Source organism: Salvelinus alpinus, chromosome 8 (assembly GCF_045679555.1).
Source record: "Salvelinus alpinus chromosome 8, SLU_Salpinus.1, whole genome shotgun sequence".
NCBI lineage: Eukaryota > Metazoa > Chordata > Actinopteri > Salmoniformes > Salmonidae > Salvelinus > Salvelinus alpinus.
Genome location: NC_092093.1, coordinates 22,058,735 through 22,073,472, shown reverse-complemented (window position 1 = coordinate 22,073,472; position 14,738 = coordinate 22,058,735). Strand labels below are relative to the sequence as shown.

The 14,738-nt window shown below is 40.7% G+C and overlaps 1 protein-coding gene across 14 annotated transcripts in view; it reads left to right on the top strand.

The window, feature by feature from the left end:
- LOC139582722 (otoferlin-like) overlaps positions 1 to 14,738 on the top strand; it is a 137,133-nt gene that overhangs the window by 85,153 nt on the left and 37,242 nt on the right. For all 14 annotated transcript variants that reach the window (XM_071412992.1, XM_071412977.1, XM_071412985.1 and 11 more), the window contains one exon: positions 4,613 to 4,836. In XM_071412992.1, the coding sequence (XP_071269093.1) occupies positions 4,613 to 4,836 (224 nt within the window). The remainder of the gene's footprint in view (positions 1 to 4,612; positions 4,837 to 14,738) is intronic.

Below are 14,738 nucleotides of genomic sequence, written 5' to 3'. Positions count from 1 at the left end.
AAAAAATTGTGGGAAAAAAAGTTGTGTCTTTTGCTATCATGGTTAGCTAATAGATTTACATATTGTGTCTTCCCTGTAAAACATTTTAAAAATCAGAAATGATGGCTGGATTCACAAGATGTGTATCTTTCATCTGGTGTCTTGGACTTGTGATTTAATGATATTTAGATGCTAGTATTTACTTGTGACGCTATGCTAGGCTATGCTAGTCAGCTTTTTTACTGATGGGGGTGCTCCCGGATCCGGGATTGTGTGCAACTAGAAGATAACAACCGTGACACAGAAATACAGTGTAGACATTGTTAATGTTGTAAACTACTATTGTAGCTGGAAACGGGATATTTTTTTGTTGTTGAGTATCTGGAGCATCAGTATTTGTGGGTTCAATTACAGGCTCGATTACAGGCTCAAAATGGCCAGAAACAAAGACCTTTCTTCTGAAACTCGTCAGTCTATTCTTGTTCTGAGAAATTAAGGCTATTCCATTCGAGAAATGGCCAAGAAACTGAAGATCTCGTACAACGCTGTGTACTACTCCCTTCACAGAACAGCGCAAACTGTTTCTAACCAGAATAGAAAGAGGAGTGGGAGGCCCCGGTGCACAACTGAGCAAGAGGACAAGTACATTAGAGTGTCTAGTTTGAGAAACAGACACCTCACAAGTCCTGAAACTGGCAGCTTCATTAAATAGTACCCGCAAAACACCAGTCTCAACTTCAACAATGAAGAGGCGACTCCAGGATGCTGGCCTTCTAGGCAGAGTTCCTCTGTCCAGTGTCTTTTGCCCATCTTAATCTTTTATTTTTATTGGCCAGTCTGAGATACGGCTTTTTCTTTGCAACACTGCCTAGAAGGCCAGCATCCCGGAGTCGCCTCTTCACTGTTGACGTTGAGACTGGTGTTTCCAGATACAATAGTCATTTACAATATTCACAATGTCTACACTGTATTTCTGATCAATTTGATGTTATTTTAATGGACCAAAAATGTGCTTTTATTTCAAAACAAGGACAATTCTATTTGACCCCAAACTTTTGAACGGTAGTGTATATGTCTCTGTCATATTACATCATTTAAGCAGCAGCATACATTACATTTTTGGACTCACCTTGTTGTGCTGTGCTCACTTGAACAGGAAGGTCCTTTGTGGGAAAAGTTTGTCATCAAACTTTGTCATCAAAGTCTGGCATTCTCTGGATTTATGGTGCTTTCAAGACAACTGGGAACTGATTAAAAACAAGGTTGAATCATGATGACGTCAGTGATCCTCCGGTTGGAGCTCTAGCCTGTCTAGGACACACGTTCCGCTAGCGGAACCCCCCCCACACATTCCACTGAAAAGGCAGCGCGGGAAATTCAAAAATATGTTTTTGAAATATTTAACTTTCACACATTAACAAGTCCAATACAGCAAATGAAAGATGAACATCTTGTGAATCCAGCCAACATTTCCGATTTTTTAAATGTTTTACAGCGAAAACACAACATATATTTATGTTAGCTCACCACCAAATCCAAAAAAGCACAGACATTTTTCACAGCAAAGATAGCTTTCACAAAACCCACAAATAGAGATAAAATTAATCACTAACCTTTGAACATCTTCACCAGATGAGTCATATGACATCATGTTACACAATACATTTATGTTTTGTTCGATAATGTGCATATATATATATAAAAAGAATCTCAGTTTACATTGGCGCGTTACGTGCAGTAATGTTTTGATTCCAAAACATCCGGTGATTTTGCAGAAATACTCATAATAAACATTGATAAAAGATGCAAGTGTTATTCACAGAATTAAAGATAAACTTATCCTCTATGCAACCGCTGTGTCAGATTTCAAAATAAACTTTACGGAAAAATAATAATCTGAGAACGGCGCTCAGAGCACAATCCAGCCAAAGAAATAGTCGCCATTTTGGCATCAACAGAAGCTACAAAAACACTATAAATATGCACTTACCTTCGAATAACTTCATCAGAAGGCACTCCCAGGATTCCCAGTTCGACAATAAATGACTGAAAAGTTCCATAAAGCCCATCATTTAGCCACTTGTTGTTAGCATGTTCAGCCCACGAATCCATTTTCATGACGCACGAGCAATCCCTCCAGACAAAAACTCAAAAAGTTCCGTTACAGGTCATAGAAACAAGTCAAATGATGTATGCAATCCATATTTAGGATGTGTTTAACATTAATCATCAATAAGGATCCAACCGGAGAATTTCATTGTCTGAAGAAAGAGCATTGGAACGAGAGCACTCTCTCTCACTCGCGCGCAAAATGAGACTGAAAATTTCTGAAGACCACTCAGTAAAATAGCTCCTATGAGCCCCTCCTTTATAGTAGAATCATATAACCAAAATCTAAAGACGGTGACATCAAGTGGAAGCCCTAGGAAGTGTTTCCTCATCCATAACTATAATGGGTATCATTTGGCACTGTTTTGAAAATCGAGTTCTCACTTCCTGTTTGGACTTCTTCTCAGGTTTTTGTCTACCAAATGAGTTTTGTTATACTTACAGACATAATTCAAACAGTTTTAGAAACTTCAGAGTGTTTTCTATACAATAGTAATAATAATATGCATGTATTACCTTCTGGGACAGAGTAGGAGGAAATTCCGTTTGGGCACGCAATTTGTTCAAAGTGGAAATGCTGCCCCCTGTCCCGATGAAGCTAGAGCAGGGGTGGGCAATTCCAGTCCTTGAGGGCCTGATTGGTGTCACAGTTTTGCCCCAGCCCCAGCTAACATACCTGACTCCAATAGTCACCTAATCATGATCTCCAGTTTAGAATGCAATTTCATTAATCAGCTGTGTTTGCTAGGGATGGAGAAAAAGTGTGACACCAATCAGGCCCTCGAGGACTAGAGTTGCCCACCCCTGCTCTGGAGAGAGGTCTGGAACTCACTGAAGTCTGAGATTTCCCAGTTACGGGTTTCCAGTTGTTTTGAGCGTAGGAGAAGTCATGCTGGATTGACAGCGTGACCAATGTTGAATGTTTATCCTTTTAAGTTTTATCTATAATTTCTTGGTTATTTCTCTTCATATGACAAGGATCGAAACTGATTTGCCAGTAGATTGTCGACATGATTCATGATGATGACTTCTAGCTTGGTAGCTAAGATTTTGAAGGTATGATGTTGACATGATCAGTCCAATCAAAGCTATGGTAGGTATAATGTGATTGACGTAATTGTATCTGTAGCCAATGACCTTGAGCCTTCTTGGATGGGTACTTCTAATGTTCTGTCTTTGTCTTATCACACCTGGCTTCACTCAACCAATTACTTGTTTATTATTTAACCCTCTGTTCCCCATGTTGTGTTCGTGAGTGATTGGTTTTTGTAATTTGGTCCGTGTTTGTGGGCTTTCATTGTTGCCTTGTATATTTGTATTTTTTGAGTAAAGTACTTTGATTACTCATATCTGCTGTCCTGCGCCTGACTCGCTACACATAGGACCTTTACAACAATGCTGCTGCGCTTCAGGCTCTATGAAGGCTGGCTTGATCTAGCAGTTGTGGCTCCAGGACTATAGACAGGTATAGACAGGTTACTTTCTTCTTCTTCATTGGCGTTTTAGGGCTGACTACACCAGAAACATTGAATGTGGGAAATAAACCACTGGATGCAGGAAATAAAAAAAGGGGGAAAGGGAAATAAACTAAAATGTTTAATCCACTCAAACATCTCAACAAAATAAAAATGTAGTCCTTCAAAATACACTCCACGCCCTACTCAGATGCGGTGACCTGAGAGGACAGAACTGCTGCTCCAGTCAGTACACCATGCAGCTCCTCCTTACCACATCATATTCCCCAGCAAATCATACTCTTTGCAAACAAATAACATGTGCCCAAATGCTTTGCAGTTGGAAAACTGCAGTAACCTGAGGACAAATGCCCTCATCGGGTAACTCACATATCCCATGTTGACATGAGTAGGGAGAGACTCATCAAAAAACAGCAACACAGTCATACTCTCTATTTTCTTCAAGTACCAACTACTCGAGGAATGTTCATCTTGATCTTCTCAGCTACAACTTCCACAGACTTGAGAAATCATGCCCTTGATTGGTGCCCTGCTCCGAAATATCCTGAGGGAAACAAAGGTGGACAACCCTGCCCCAACCCCATTGGTCCATGCGGGCAGCGCCCACAGTTCCGATTTGTGCAGGGTCTTGTTCATCAGAGTCAATAATCCATTGGGAAGCTCAGGTGGTAAGTTCAGAGGTCGTCACCTGCGTGGGAGTATCACAACAAAAGAAGCATGCATAAATACAAACTTGATAAAATACTCAAATAGTTCAAAACACACGTAAGGAATAAATACTTTCCAGGAAGGTAAGTCTTTCAATTCCACTGCAAATCATAATGTCTTCATGCAAAAAACGAAGTTATCATTTACGTAGTCCACAGAAAAAGTAAGAAAAAGTAAAATAGTTACCATGCAACATTCCTCCGTTGCTGCATCATGACACTCCTGCACCACAGCACACAGGCAATTGCCTTTCTCAGGACCCTGTCTTTCGTTCAATTCACCTGTCATCCTCCATCCCCCTTCCTCTCCTCCTTCACCCCCTTCCTCTCCTCCTCCCCCAGGGTTCCTCCCCACCATGGGCCCAGCCTGGGTCAACATGTATGGCTCAACCCGCCACTACACTCTGATTGACGAGCACCAGGACCTGAATGAGGGGCTGGGGGAAGGTGTGTCCTTCAGGGCCCGCCTCCTCATCTCTGTTGCCGTAGAGATCCTGGACACCACCTCCACTGAGATTGTGAGCTCCACCGAGGTGCAGGTAGAGCCTGTCTCCAACATCTCAGAGGTGAGTGCTCATTGGATGGTGACTGTTCATTGGTTGCCAAGTATGTCTGAGGTGAGTGCCATTGGCTGACCCTTTCAGAAAGGAGTGTCCATTAGTTGGCTGTCATTGAGTCACACCTCACACTCCTATGTTCAAACTTGACATTGTATTGATCTTACATTTGGTATTTGGTATTTTATTAGGATCCCCATTAGCTGTTGAGAAAGCAGCAGCTACTCTTCCTGGGGTCCACACAAAACATGGAATATGACATAATACAGAACATTAAAAGACAAGAACAGCTCAAGGCCATAACTACGTACATTTTAAAACTACACACACAGCCTACATATCAGGGCTCCCGAGTGGCGCATCGGTCTAAAAATCAAATCAAACTTTATTTGTCACATGCGCCGAATACAACAAGTGTAGACCTTACCGTGAAATGCTTACTTACAAGCCCTTAACCAACAGTGCAGTTCAAGAAGAGTTAAGATATTAAAATGTTTACCAAATAGAATAAAGTAAAAAAGAATAATAAAAAGTAACACAATAAGAATAACAATAACGAGGCTATATACAGGAGGTACCGGTACCGAGTCAGTGTGCGGTGGTACAGGTTAGTTGAGGTAATTTATACATGTAGGTAGGGGTGAAGTGACTATTGTCGTGGAAATTCAGTACTGAGAGAGACTTGGTCATTTCTACAAACAATCATCTTTATTTAATATCGATGAATTATTGCAATAATGAAACCGTCAGCCCAACAGTCTTGTTCTGACTGTTAGGCTGAGAGCCTAACTGAAAATGAAAAAACTGATATTATATAGGACATCAAAATGCTTAGTCACAATGGTTCCATCTCCCATAAGCCACCTTAGTTATCTACACAGGATGGTGTTTTACCCCCATCCCGGCTTAGTTTCCCAGATGTCAGTAAGATGAGACAATGAGGCATTGTTCTAAACCATTCCAGGCTCTCTCTATCTCGAGTCACACACACAACATCTTGTCTATGGAATGCCAGCTTTTAGGTTTTTGTCACCAACATCAATCAATTGTCAGCTTCAAGCTATCTCTAGTAAAACCCATGTCCTCAACACCCAGACTAGCTGCAGGGTGCTAGAGTGGAGACCATAAAACACAGCACTAGCAGAACATAAATATCTTACTGTTTGTTAAGTAAGCAATTCATACAATATCCAACAAATAAGGTGAATACATAATTTTTCTATCACATTCCCCTCTCAAGAAGCTAAGCTTCTCCTGGAAAAATCTAAGGGTACAAGCATTACGTGATTATTGTTAAACATAAATGTAAACAAACAAAGTACATATTTCTGGCGCCTGACATCTCATCCATGGTAAACAATCTTTGCTGAGTTTTAGACCTTTCTTATCTAAACAAGGTCAATCTGGAACAGAAAATGAAACATAAAAAATAAAATCACACACAAGCTTCATTACAGCAAATAGGACAGTCATCACACTGGCATCATACACAAAGGTAGGGGCCACCATGATAAAAGTGTCCACCCCGTTCAGAACCATTCCTACACCAGTGACAGACAACCCTCTCTGGGCACCTTGTACACTCAGTGTGGACTCCACATCTGAGTCCTTATGCTCAGGATTGGGTCATCATCAGAGATGTAGTCAGGAATAGGGAATAGGTAAGGGAAATCATTCAGTTCCCAAATGATAATCAAACCTCAATTAATTATCCAACCGAAATTTAGGATGACATTGCTCAGTGATTCACATTGGTTATATCACTCATAATGAAAATCCTCAACTTAACATACATCAATACTGGCAGAATGTACATTTAGATTAACCATACATATATATTAATCTCATAATTCTAGTATTAAGTTCCTCATCAGGGCTATAATTACAGATCAGTATCTCAATGCATTCATAGCCTAAATCACTATAAATGTATCAGCGTAGACCTCCAAATCTAAATCAATTACAGGTACAGTTGACCAACCCCCTCAATCTTCTGGCATTTCTTAATTTTTCTTCTTCAGATAGGTTCAAAGTGGATGGCCCATGATAATGTCCCAATTTCAATGTCTCTCCTGAACCCCACCACAACTCATTACGTCTTGTCCATTTGCCAACCAGTATACCAGCAATATGAGAAAAGTTTTGGAACGAATCTCTCTCCATGCTCACTCCACGTGGACTTGTGTTTCACTCCTGAGAGAAAAACATTTGATAACTTCAACTGGATGCTGTACAGCGGTTGCTGGCTCAGACTCAGGTCTCTGGATAGAAGTGGTGCAGGACAGGGCCGTAGTGAATGCCATTTCTTCAGCTGGTTAGAGAGGGTTTTGAGGTCCACACCCTGTTTGGTCAAATGATCCCTCCTATGCATCTAGATACCATCTCCACCATAACCTCAGCATAAATACTTGTCTCAGTTCAGCCTCTTGCGGACAGTCTGAGCACTGATGGAGGGATTGTGCGTTCCTGGTGTAACTCTGGCAGTTGTTGTGCCGCAGGTCTCTCTTTTCTATAACCATGTCAAATTATCCTGGTTTCATTACTAGACCAATGTAAGTTACCTGCCACCCCCATGGGACTCTCAATCACAGACAGATGTGATTCAGCCTGGATTCGAACCAGGGCGCCACTTGCACTGAGATGCAGTGCTTTAGACAACTACACCACTCGGGAGCCCTAATACAATGTTTCATTATGTGGAATCGACACTGTCTAAAATAAACAAACCATAACCCCTTACCGGTAATCTGAACATTGCAACCTGCTGCATTAATTTAGTCAAAATATAAACCTGTTGTTTAACACGTAGAAACTTTAAAACGTGTGTGCTGTCTTATCAGCATAATAGTAAAAAATATAACATTTAACTTTAATTTTAAGCACTGTTCCCCACAATGGAAATAGATTATAATTTTATAGAATACATTAACTTCCTGCTCAAATTCACTGGTGTTACCTAACTATAAAACCAAGCAACAATAATCAGAAACTGTAAAGAATGTTTCTCAGACCTCTACTTCAAATGTTCCACTGCCTGCTCGCTTTCAACCGCAGCTAATCTTTTTTACAATCTCAAGGCCCAATCCCTCTACTCATCATTTAACCTGGTATAGAAACCTCATCCTTTCAAATGACTAAAATATCGAATCATTAGAGTGCTATCAAAAAAAACATATTACATACATTACCATTCACATATTGTCAACCCTCATTAAGTTTACATCAATCCTCCTAATCAATATGACTATATTTTAACACTAACCACTGCTTCACACTCATTAAACATCTGTTTTTTTAAGATGCACTTGTAATGCCCCAAATGTAGCCAGTTCTTAATCAATCCAAAAAAATTAAATTAAAAATCCTTACTTTCCAATTGACTTACTTTCCTTTGTTACCTTCACTAGTCTACATCTCTTCCTCTTCCCTGTAAAATCTCTACTGTACTCTACCTCTGTCTTTCCAACGTTATGTTACCAGGTGAACTAATGAAAAAACAATCATAGTCAAAACAAACACAACTTCTGTTCACACAGGGAAGCCACTTTAATTACTCTGTTATCTCTCCCTCCCTTTCGTCAATTCAATAAATCTATTTAAAAATAAAACAAATTGAAGTGTCTCGTGAGATTAAAACTCCTAGGGTTTTCCTGAGTGACATTGTTCTCGAAACCCCCAGATATGTTATCTCTTGTTTCGGCCGGTTGTACTTTACCATTTAATGCCTCACCACATAGTTTACTAATGTGGTGATGTTTAGCATACGAGTTTCTTCGTCTTTTTACGCCAGTAACAAATACACGACCTTACATATTGTATCAACACAGAACCCCTAAATCTACACCCTTTAGCGATTGTTTAAATGCGGCGTGAAACAAAGTTAGAATATTTGTAAACTTAAGTTGTGCTCTTGCCCATATATGCTGCCAATTTTAATATGGTATGCAATATCTATTGTCCTTGATTCTCACAAGGATTATTCAACCCAAAAATCTGCTAATGAGCAGGGTTGATCCAAACTCTCTGATTCATTTTTCTTTTTTCTTTATAATTTCATCACTTATTGATAGATTGTCCAAGCCTCCCTCTGTCTGAGATCTGGTATCCACCCGCGACCGCTACCTCTCAGATCATAGGCGGGTCCAGCTGCTCAATAATAAGCGTGGGTTACCCCGGTGTCCGGGAGGATGCTGTTGATGTGAGCCATGACCAGCCTTTCAAAGCACTTCATGGCTACCGACGTGAGTGCTACGGGGCGGTAATCATTTAGGCAGGTTACCTTCGCTTAATTGGGCACAGGGACCATGGTGGTTTGCTTGAAACATGTAGGTATTACAGACTCGGTCAGGGAGAGGTTGAAAATGTCAGTGAAGACACTTGACAGTTGATCCACCTATGCTTTGAGTACACGTCCTGGTAATCCATCTGGCCCCGCAACTTTGTGAATGTTGACCTGTTTAACCTCTCTGGGATATGTGGGACGCTATCCCAATTAAACTTTCATGAAATCACACGTACAATACACAAAACTAAAGCTACACTTGTTGTGAATCCAGCCAACGTGTCAGAATTTAAAAAGGCTTTACGACGAAAGCACACCAAACGATTATGTTAGGTCAGTACATAGCTACAGAAAAACACAGACATTTTTCCAGCCAAAGAGAGGAGTCACAAAAAGCATAAATAGAGATAAAATTAATCACTAACCTTTGATGATCTTCATCAGATGACACTCATAGGACTTCATGTTACATAATACATGTATGTTTTGTTCGATAAAGTTCATATTTATATTCAAAAATCTCAGTTTACATTGGCGCGTTACGTTCAGTAATAACATCCTGTGATTTTGCAGAGAGCCACATCAATTTACAGAAATACTCATAAATGTTGATGAAAATACAAGTGTTATGCATGGAATTTTAGATGCATTTCTCCTTAATGCAACCGCTGTGTCAGATTTCAAAAAAGCAAACCATGCAATAATCTGAGGTTGGCGCTCAGAGCCCAATCAAGACAAAAATATATCCGCCATATTGTGCAGTCAACAGAAGTCCGAAATAACATTATAAACATTCACTTACCTTGTAACGATATTCGTCTTCGGATGAAGAGTAGGAATCATCGGACCAAAGCGCAGCGTGGTAAGTGTTCATGTTAATTTATTAAAAAACAGAACACTAAACAAAATAACAAAGAGAATGAAACGAAACGAAACAATCCTGTCTGGTACAGACACAAAGACAGAAAACAACTACCCACAAAACACAGGTGGGAAAAGGCTACCTAAGTATGGTTCTCAATAAGAGACAACGATAGACAGCTGCCTCTGATTGAGAACCACACCAGGCCAAACACACAGAAATAAAAAACATAGAACACAAAACATAGAATGCCCACCCCAACTCACGCCCTGACCAAACCAAAATAGAGACATAAAAAGGATCTCTAAGGTCAGGGCGTGACATACCTTTGATGATCTTCATCAGAATGCACTCCCAGGAATCACAGTTCCACAATAAATGTTGGTTTTGTTCGATAATGTCCATAATTTATTTCCAAATTCCTCCTTGTTGTTCTAGCGTTCAGTACACTTTCCAAACTCATGACGCGCGGGCAAGTCCAGCGGAAAGTACGTACGAAAAGTTTAAAAAGTTATATTACAGCCCGTAAAAACATGACAAACGAAGTATTGAATCAATCTTTAGGATGTTTTTAACATAATTCTTCAATAATGGTCCAACCGGAGAATTCCTTTGTCTTCAGAAGTGCGATGGAACAGAGCTCGCTCTCACATGAACGCGCATGGTCAGCGCATGTTCAGCTCATGGTAGACCTTACTCAATCCCCTCTCATTCGGCCCCACTTCACAGTAGAAGCATCAGACAAGGCTTTAAAGACTGTTGACATCTAGTGGAAGCCTTAGGAAGTGCAACATGACCAATATCCCACTGTATCTTCAATAGGAGCTGAGTTGAAAATCGACCAACCTCAGATTTCCCACTTCCTGGTTGGATTTTTTCTCATGTTTTTGCCGGCCATATGAGTTCTGTTATACTCACAGACATCATTCAAACAGTTTTAGAAACTTCAGAGTGTTTTCTATCCAAATGTAATAATAACATGCATATTCTAGCTTTTATGAGTAGCAGGCCGTTTACTCTGGGCACGCTTTTCATCCGAACGTGAAAATACTGCCCCCTACCCCAAAGAAGTTAAAGGCACAATCAACTTAGTGTATGTAAACTTCTGACCCACTGGAATTGTGATACAGTGAATTATATGTGAAATAATCTGTCTGTAAACAATTGTTGGAAAAATTACTTGTGTCATGCACAAAGTAGATGTCCTAAACCGACTTGCCAAAACTATAGTTTGTTAACAAGAAATTTGTGGAGTGGTTGAAAAACGAGTTTTAATGACGCCAACCTAAGTGTAGGTAAACTTCTGACTTCAACTGTAGCTCTGGATCCACGATATGGCAGAGGTTGAAAAGCGTATCAAATCAAATCAAATGTAATGGTCAATAATATCAAAGGCTGCACTGAAATCTAACAGTATAGCTCCCACAATCTTTGTAATATCAATTTCTTTCAACCAATCATCAGTCATTTGTGTCAGTGCAGTACATGTTGAGTGCCCTTCTCTATAAGCATGCTGTAAGTCTGTTGTCAATTTGTTTACAGAGAAATAGCATTGTATTTGGTCAAAAACAATGTTGTTGTTAGAACTAGTAAAGAACCAGTAAAGGCCACTTGGGTAGCGGAATGACTTTGGCTTCCCTCCAGGCCTGAGGACTAACACCTTCCTCTAGGCTCAGATTAAATATATGACAGATAGGAGTGGCTATGGAGTCAGCTACCATCCTCAGTAGCTTTCCTTCTAAGTTGTCTATGGCAGGAGGTTTGTCATTATTGATTGACAACAATAATTGTTCCATATCTCTCACACTAAGTTTGCAAAATTCAAACTTACAATGCTTTTCTTTCATTATAATTTTTTTTTATGCATGAATATGATGGCTCACTGTTCGTTGTTGGCATTTCCTTCCTAAATTTGCCCACTTTGCCAATGAAGGAATAATTGCATTAATTGGCAACATCAAATGGTTTTGTGATGAATAATCCATGTGATTCGATGAAAGATGGAGTTGAATTAGTCTTTCTGCCCATAATTTAATTCAAAGTTTTCTTCCATCATTCTTTATATCATTGGTCTTGGCTTCATAATACAGTTTCTTCTTCTTTTAGTTGAGTTTACTCACATAAATTCTCAATTTGCAGTAAGCCAGCGAATAAGATGTGCAGCCAGACTTGTTAGCAGCTCCTTTTTGCCCTATCTCTTTCAACCATAGTTCTTCAATTCCTCATCAATCCATGGAGGCTTAACAGTTCTAACATGTTTATCAGTAATTGGAAGAATTGGGTCCTTCCCACCCCCTACGAGGCAATAGGACATTGGAAGAAAGCAAACTGCCAAACTATTGATTGTCCCCTAATCCAACATAACTCCTACGCTAGCTGGGTTTCTCAACTCCACTGTGGGTGGAGTGTACCTCCGACTACATCGAGTCGCTGTCAGTCGATATGAGGAAACAGTCGGTGGTTGTATTTGTTTAACATTTTATTAAAAAGTATGGATTTCAGCAAACAAAGAAAACAACCGGCCTACCCCCTACACGTGTTCAGCTTTGCCCTTTGACCCTTCCTATGACCTCCTGACATCCCCATAAATAGTCATAGGTTAGATATTTCCATTCTGATGTTAAATTGCCGTTATTGTCACGCCTGCTCCCGTTCCCCTTCTGGTGCTCGAGGGCGCCAGGCTGCCCTTCATTACGCACACCTGTCACCATCATTACGCGCAGCTGCACAATATTGGACTCACCTGGACTCCATTACTTTGTTGATTACCCCCTCTATATCTGTCTGCCCCTCAGTTTGTTCCCTGTGTCAGCATTGATGTCTTATTTATCCCCTGTAATGACGCTGTTCCTGTTCTGTTTCATGTCCATTGTTTACTAAATGTTCTCCCTGTACCTGCTTCTCGCCTCCAGCGTCAATCCTCACAGTTATAATCTGTTATATTGACATTATAAAATACCTTAAAGATATTAACTGGCTGTTAGGGAAATCAACAGCATCAGCTTTGTTACCCCTGGCTAAGTAGCCAACTATCCCCTTGCTGTCTCTTTGTTTAGCTAATGCCTCCCTAATATCTCCCCTGTGTGCAGTAAGTTATTGGTATCAGTTTGACTATGTGGCAGGGGCAGGTATAGCGAGAGAGAGAGACAGAGAGACAGAGAGACAGAGAGACAGAGAGAGAGAGAGAGAGAGAGAGAGAGACGGAGAGAGAGATAGGGACAGAGAGAGAGAGCGAGGCAGAGATAGAGACAGAGAGAGAGAGTTTTTAAAGAGGCCAACCCTAATCTGCTCAACATCTGACTTGAAAAGATACACTGAACCAAAATATAAATGCACGAATTTCAAAGATTTTACTGAGTTACAGTTCATATGAGGAAATCAGTCAATTGAAGGAAATAAATTAGGCCCTAATTTATGGATTTTACATGACTGGGAATACAGATATGCATCTGTTGGTCACAGATACCGTAAAGGTGTGGATCAGAAAACCAGTCAGTATCTGGTGTGACCACAATTTACCTCATGCAGCATGACACATCTCCTTCACATTGAGTTGATCAGGCTGGTGATTATGGCCTGTGTGATGTTGTCCCTGCTCCTCTCCTATGGTAGTGAACAGTTGCTGGATATTGGTGGGAACTGGAACATACTGTTGTACACGTCGATCCAGAGCATTCCCAAACATGCTCAATGGGTGACATGTTTGGTGAGTATGCAGGCCATGGAAGAACTGGGACATTTTCAGCTTCCACGAGTTGTGTACAGATCCTTGTGACATTATAATGCTGAAACATGAGGTGATGGCGGTGGACGAATTGCATAACAACAGGCCTCAGGATCTCGTCACGGCATTCAAATTGCCGTTGATAAAATGTAATTGTTTTTGTTGTCCGTAGCTTATGCCTGCCCATACCATAACCCCACCACCACCACGGGGCACTCTGTTCACAACGTAGATTTCAGCAAACCGCTCGCCCACACAGCGCAATACATGCTGTCTGCCATCTGCCCGGTACAGTTGAAACCAGGATTCAACCGTGAAGAGCCACTTCTCCAGCGTGCCAGTGGCCTTCAAATTTGAACATTTGCCCACTGAAGTCGGTTACGACGCCGAACTGCAGTTAGGTTAAGACCCTGGTGAGGACATCGAGCACTCAAATGAGCTTCCCTAAGCTGGTTTCTGACAGTTTGTGTAGAAATTCTTCGGTTGTGCATACCCACAGTTTCATCAGCTGTCCGAGTGGCTGGTCTCAGACGATCCTGCAGGTGAAGTAGCCAGATGTGGTGGTCCTGGGCTGGTGTGGTTACACGTGGTCTGCAGTTGTGAGGCCGGTTGGACATACTGCCAAATTCACTAAAAAAACATTGGTAGAAATGAACATTTAATTATCTGGCAACAGCTCTGGTGGACATTCCTGCAGTCAGCATGCCAATTGCACGCTCCCTCAAAACTTGGGACATCTGTGGCATTGTGTTGTGTTTTGTTGCCTTTTATTGCCCCCAGCACAAGGTGCACCTGTGTAATAATAATTCTGTTTAATCAGCTACTTGATTTGCCCCACCTGTCCGGTGGATAGATTAACTTGGCAAAGGAGAAATGCTATATAAACTAATAAGCTTTTTGTGCGTATGGAACATTTCTGGGATCTTTTATTTTGGCTTTTGAAACATGGAAACAACAGTTTACATGTTGCGTTTATATTTTTTGTTTAGGATAATTGTTTATGATTAAAAAGAAAAACCTGTATGTCGGTGAATGGGACTGTA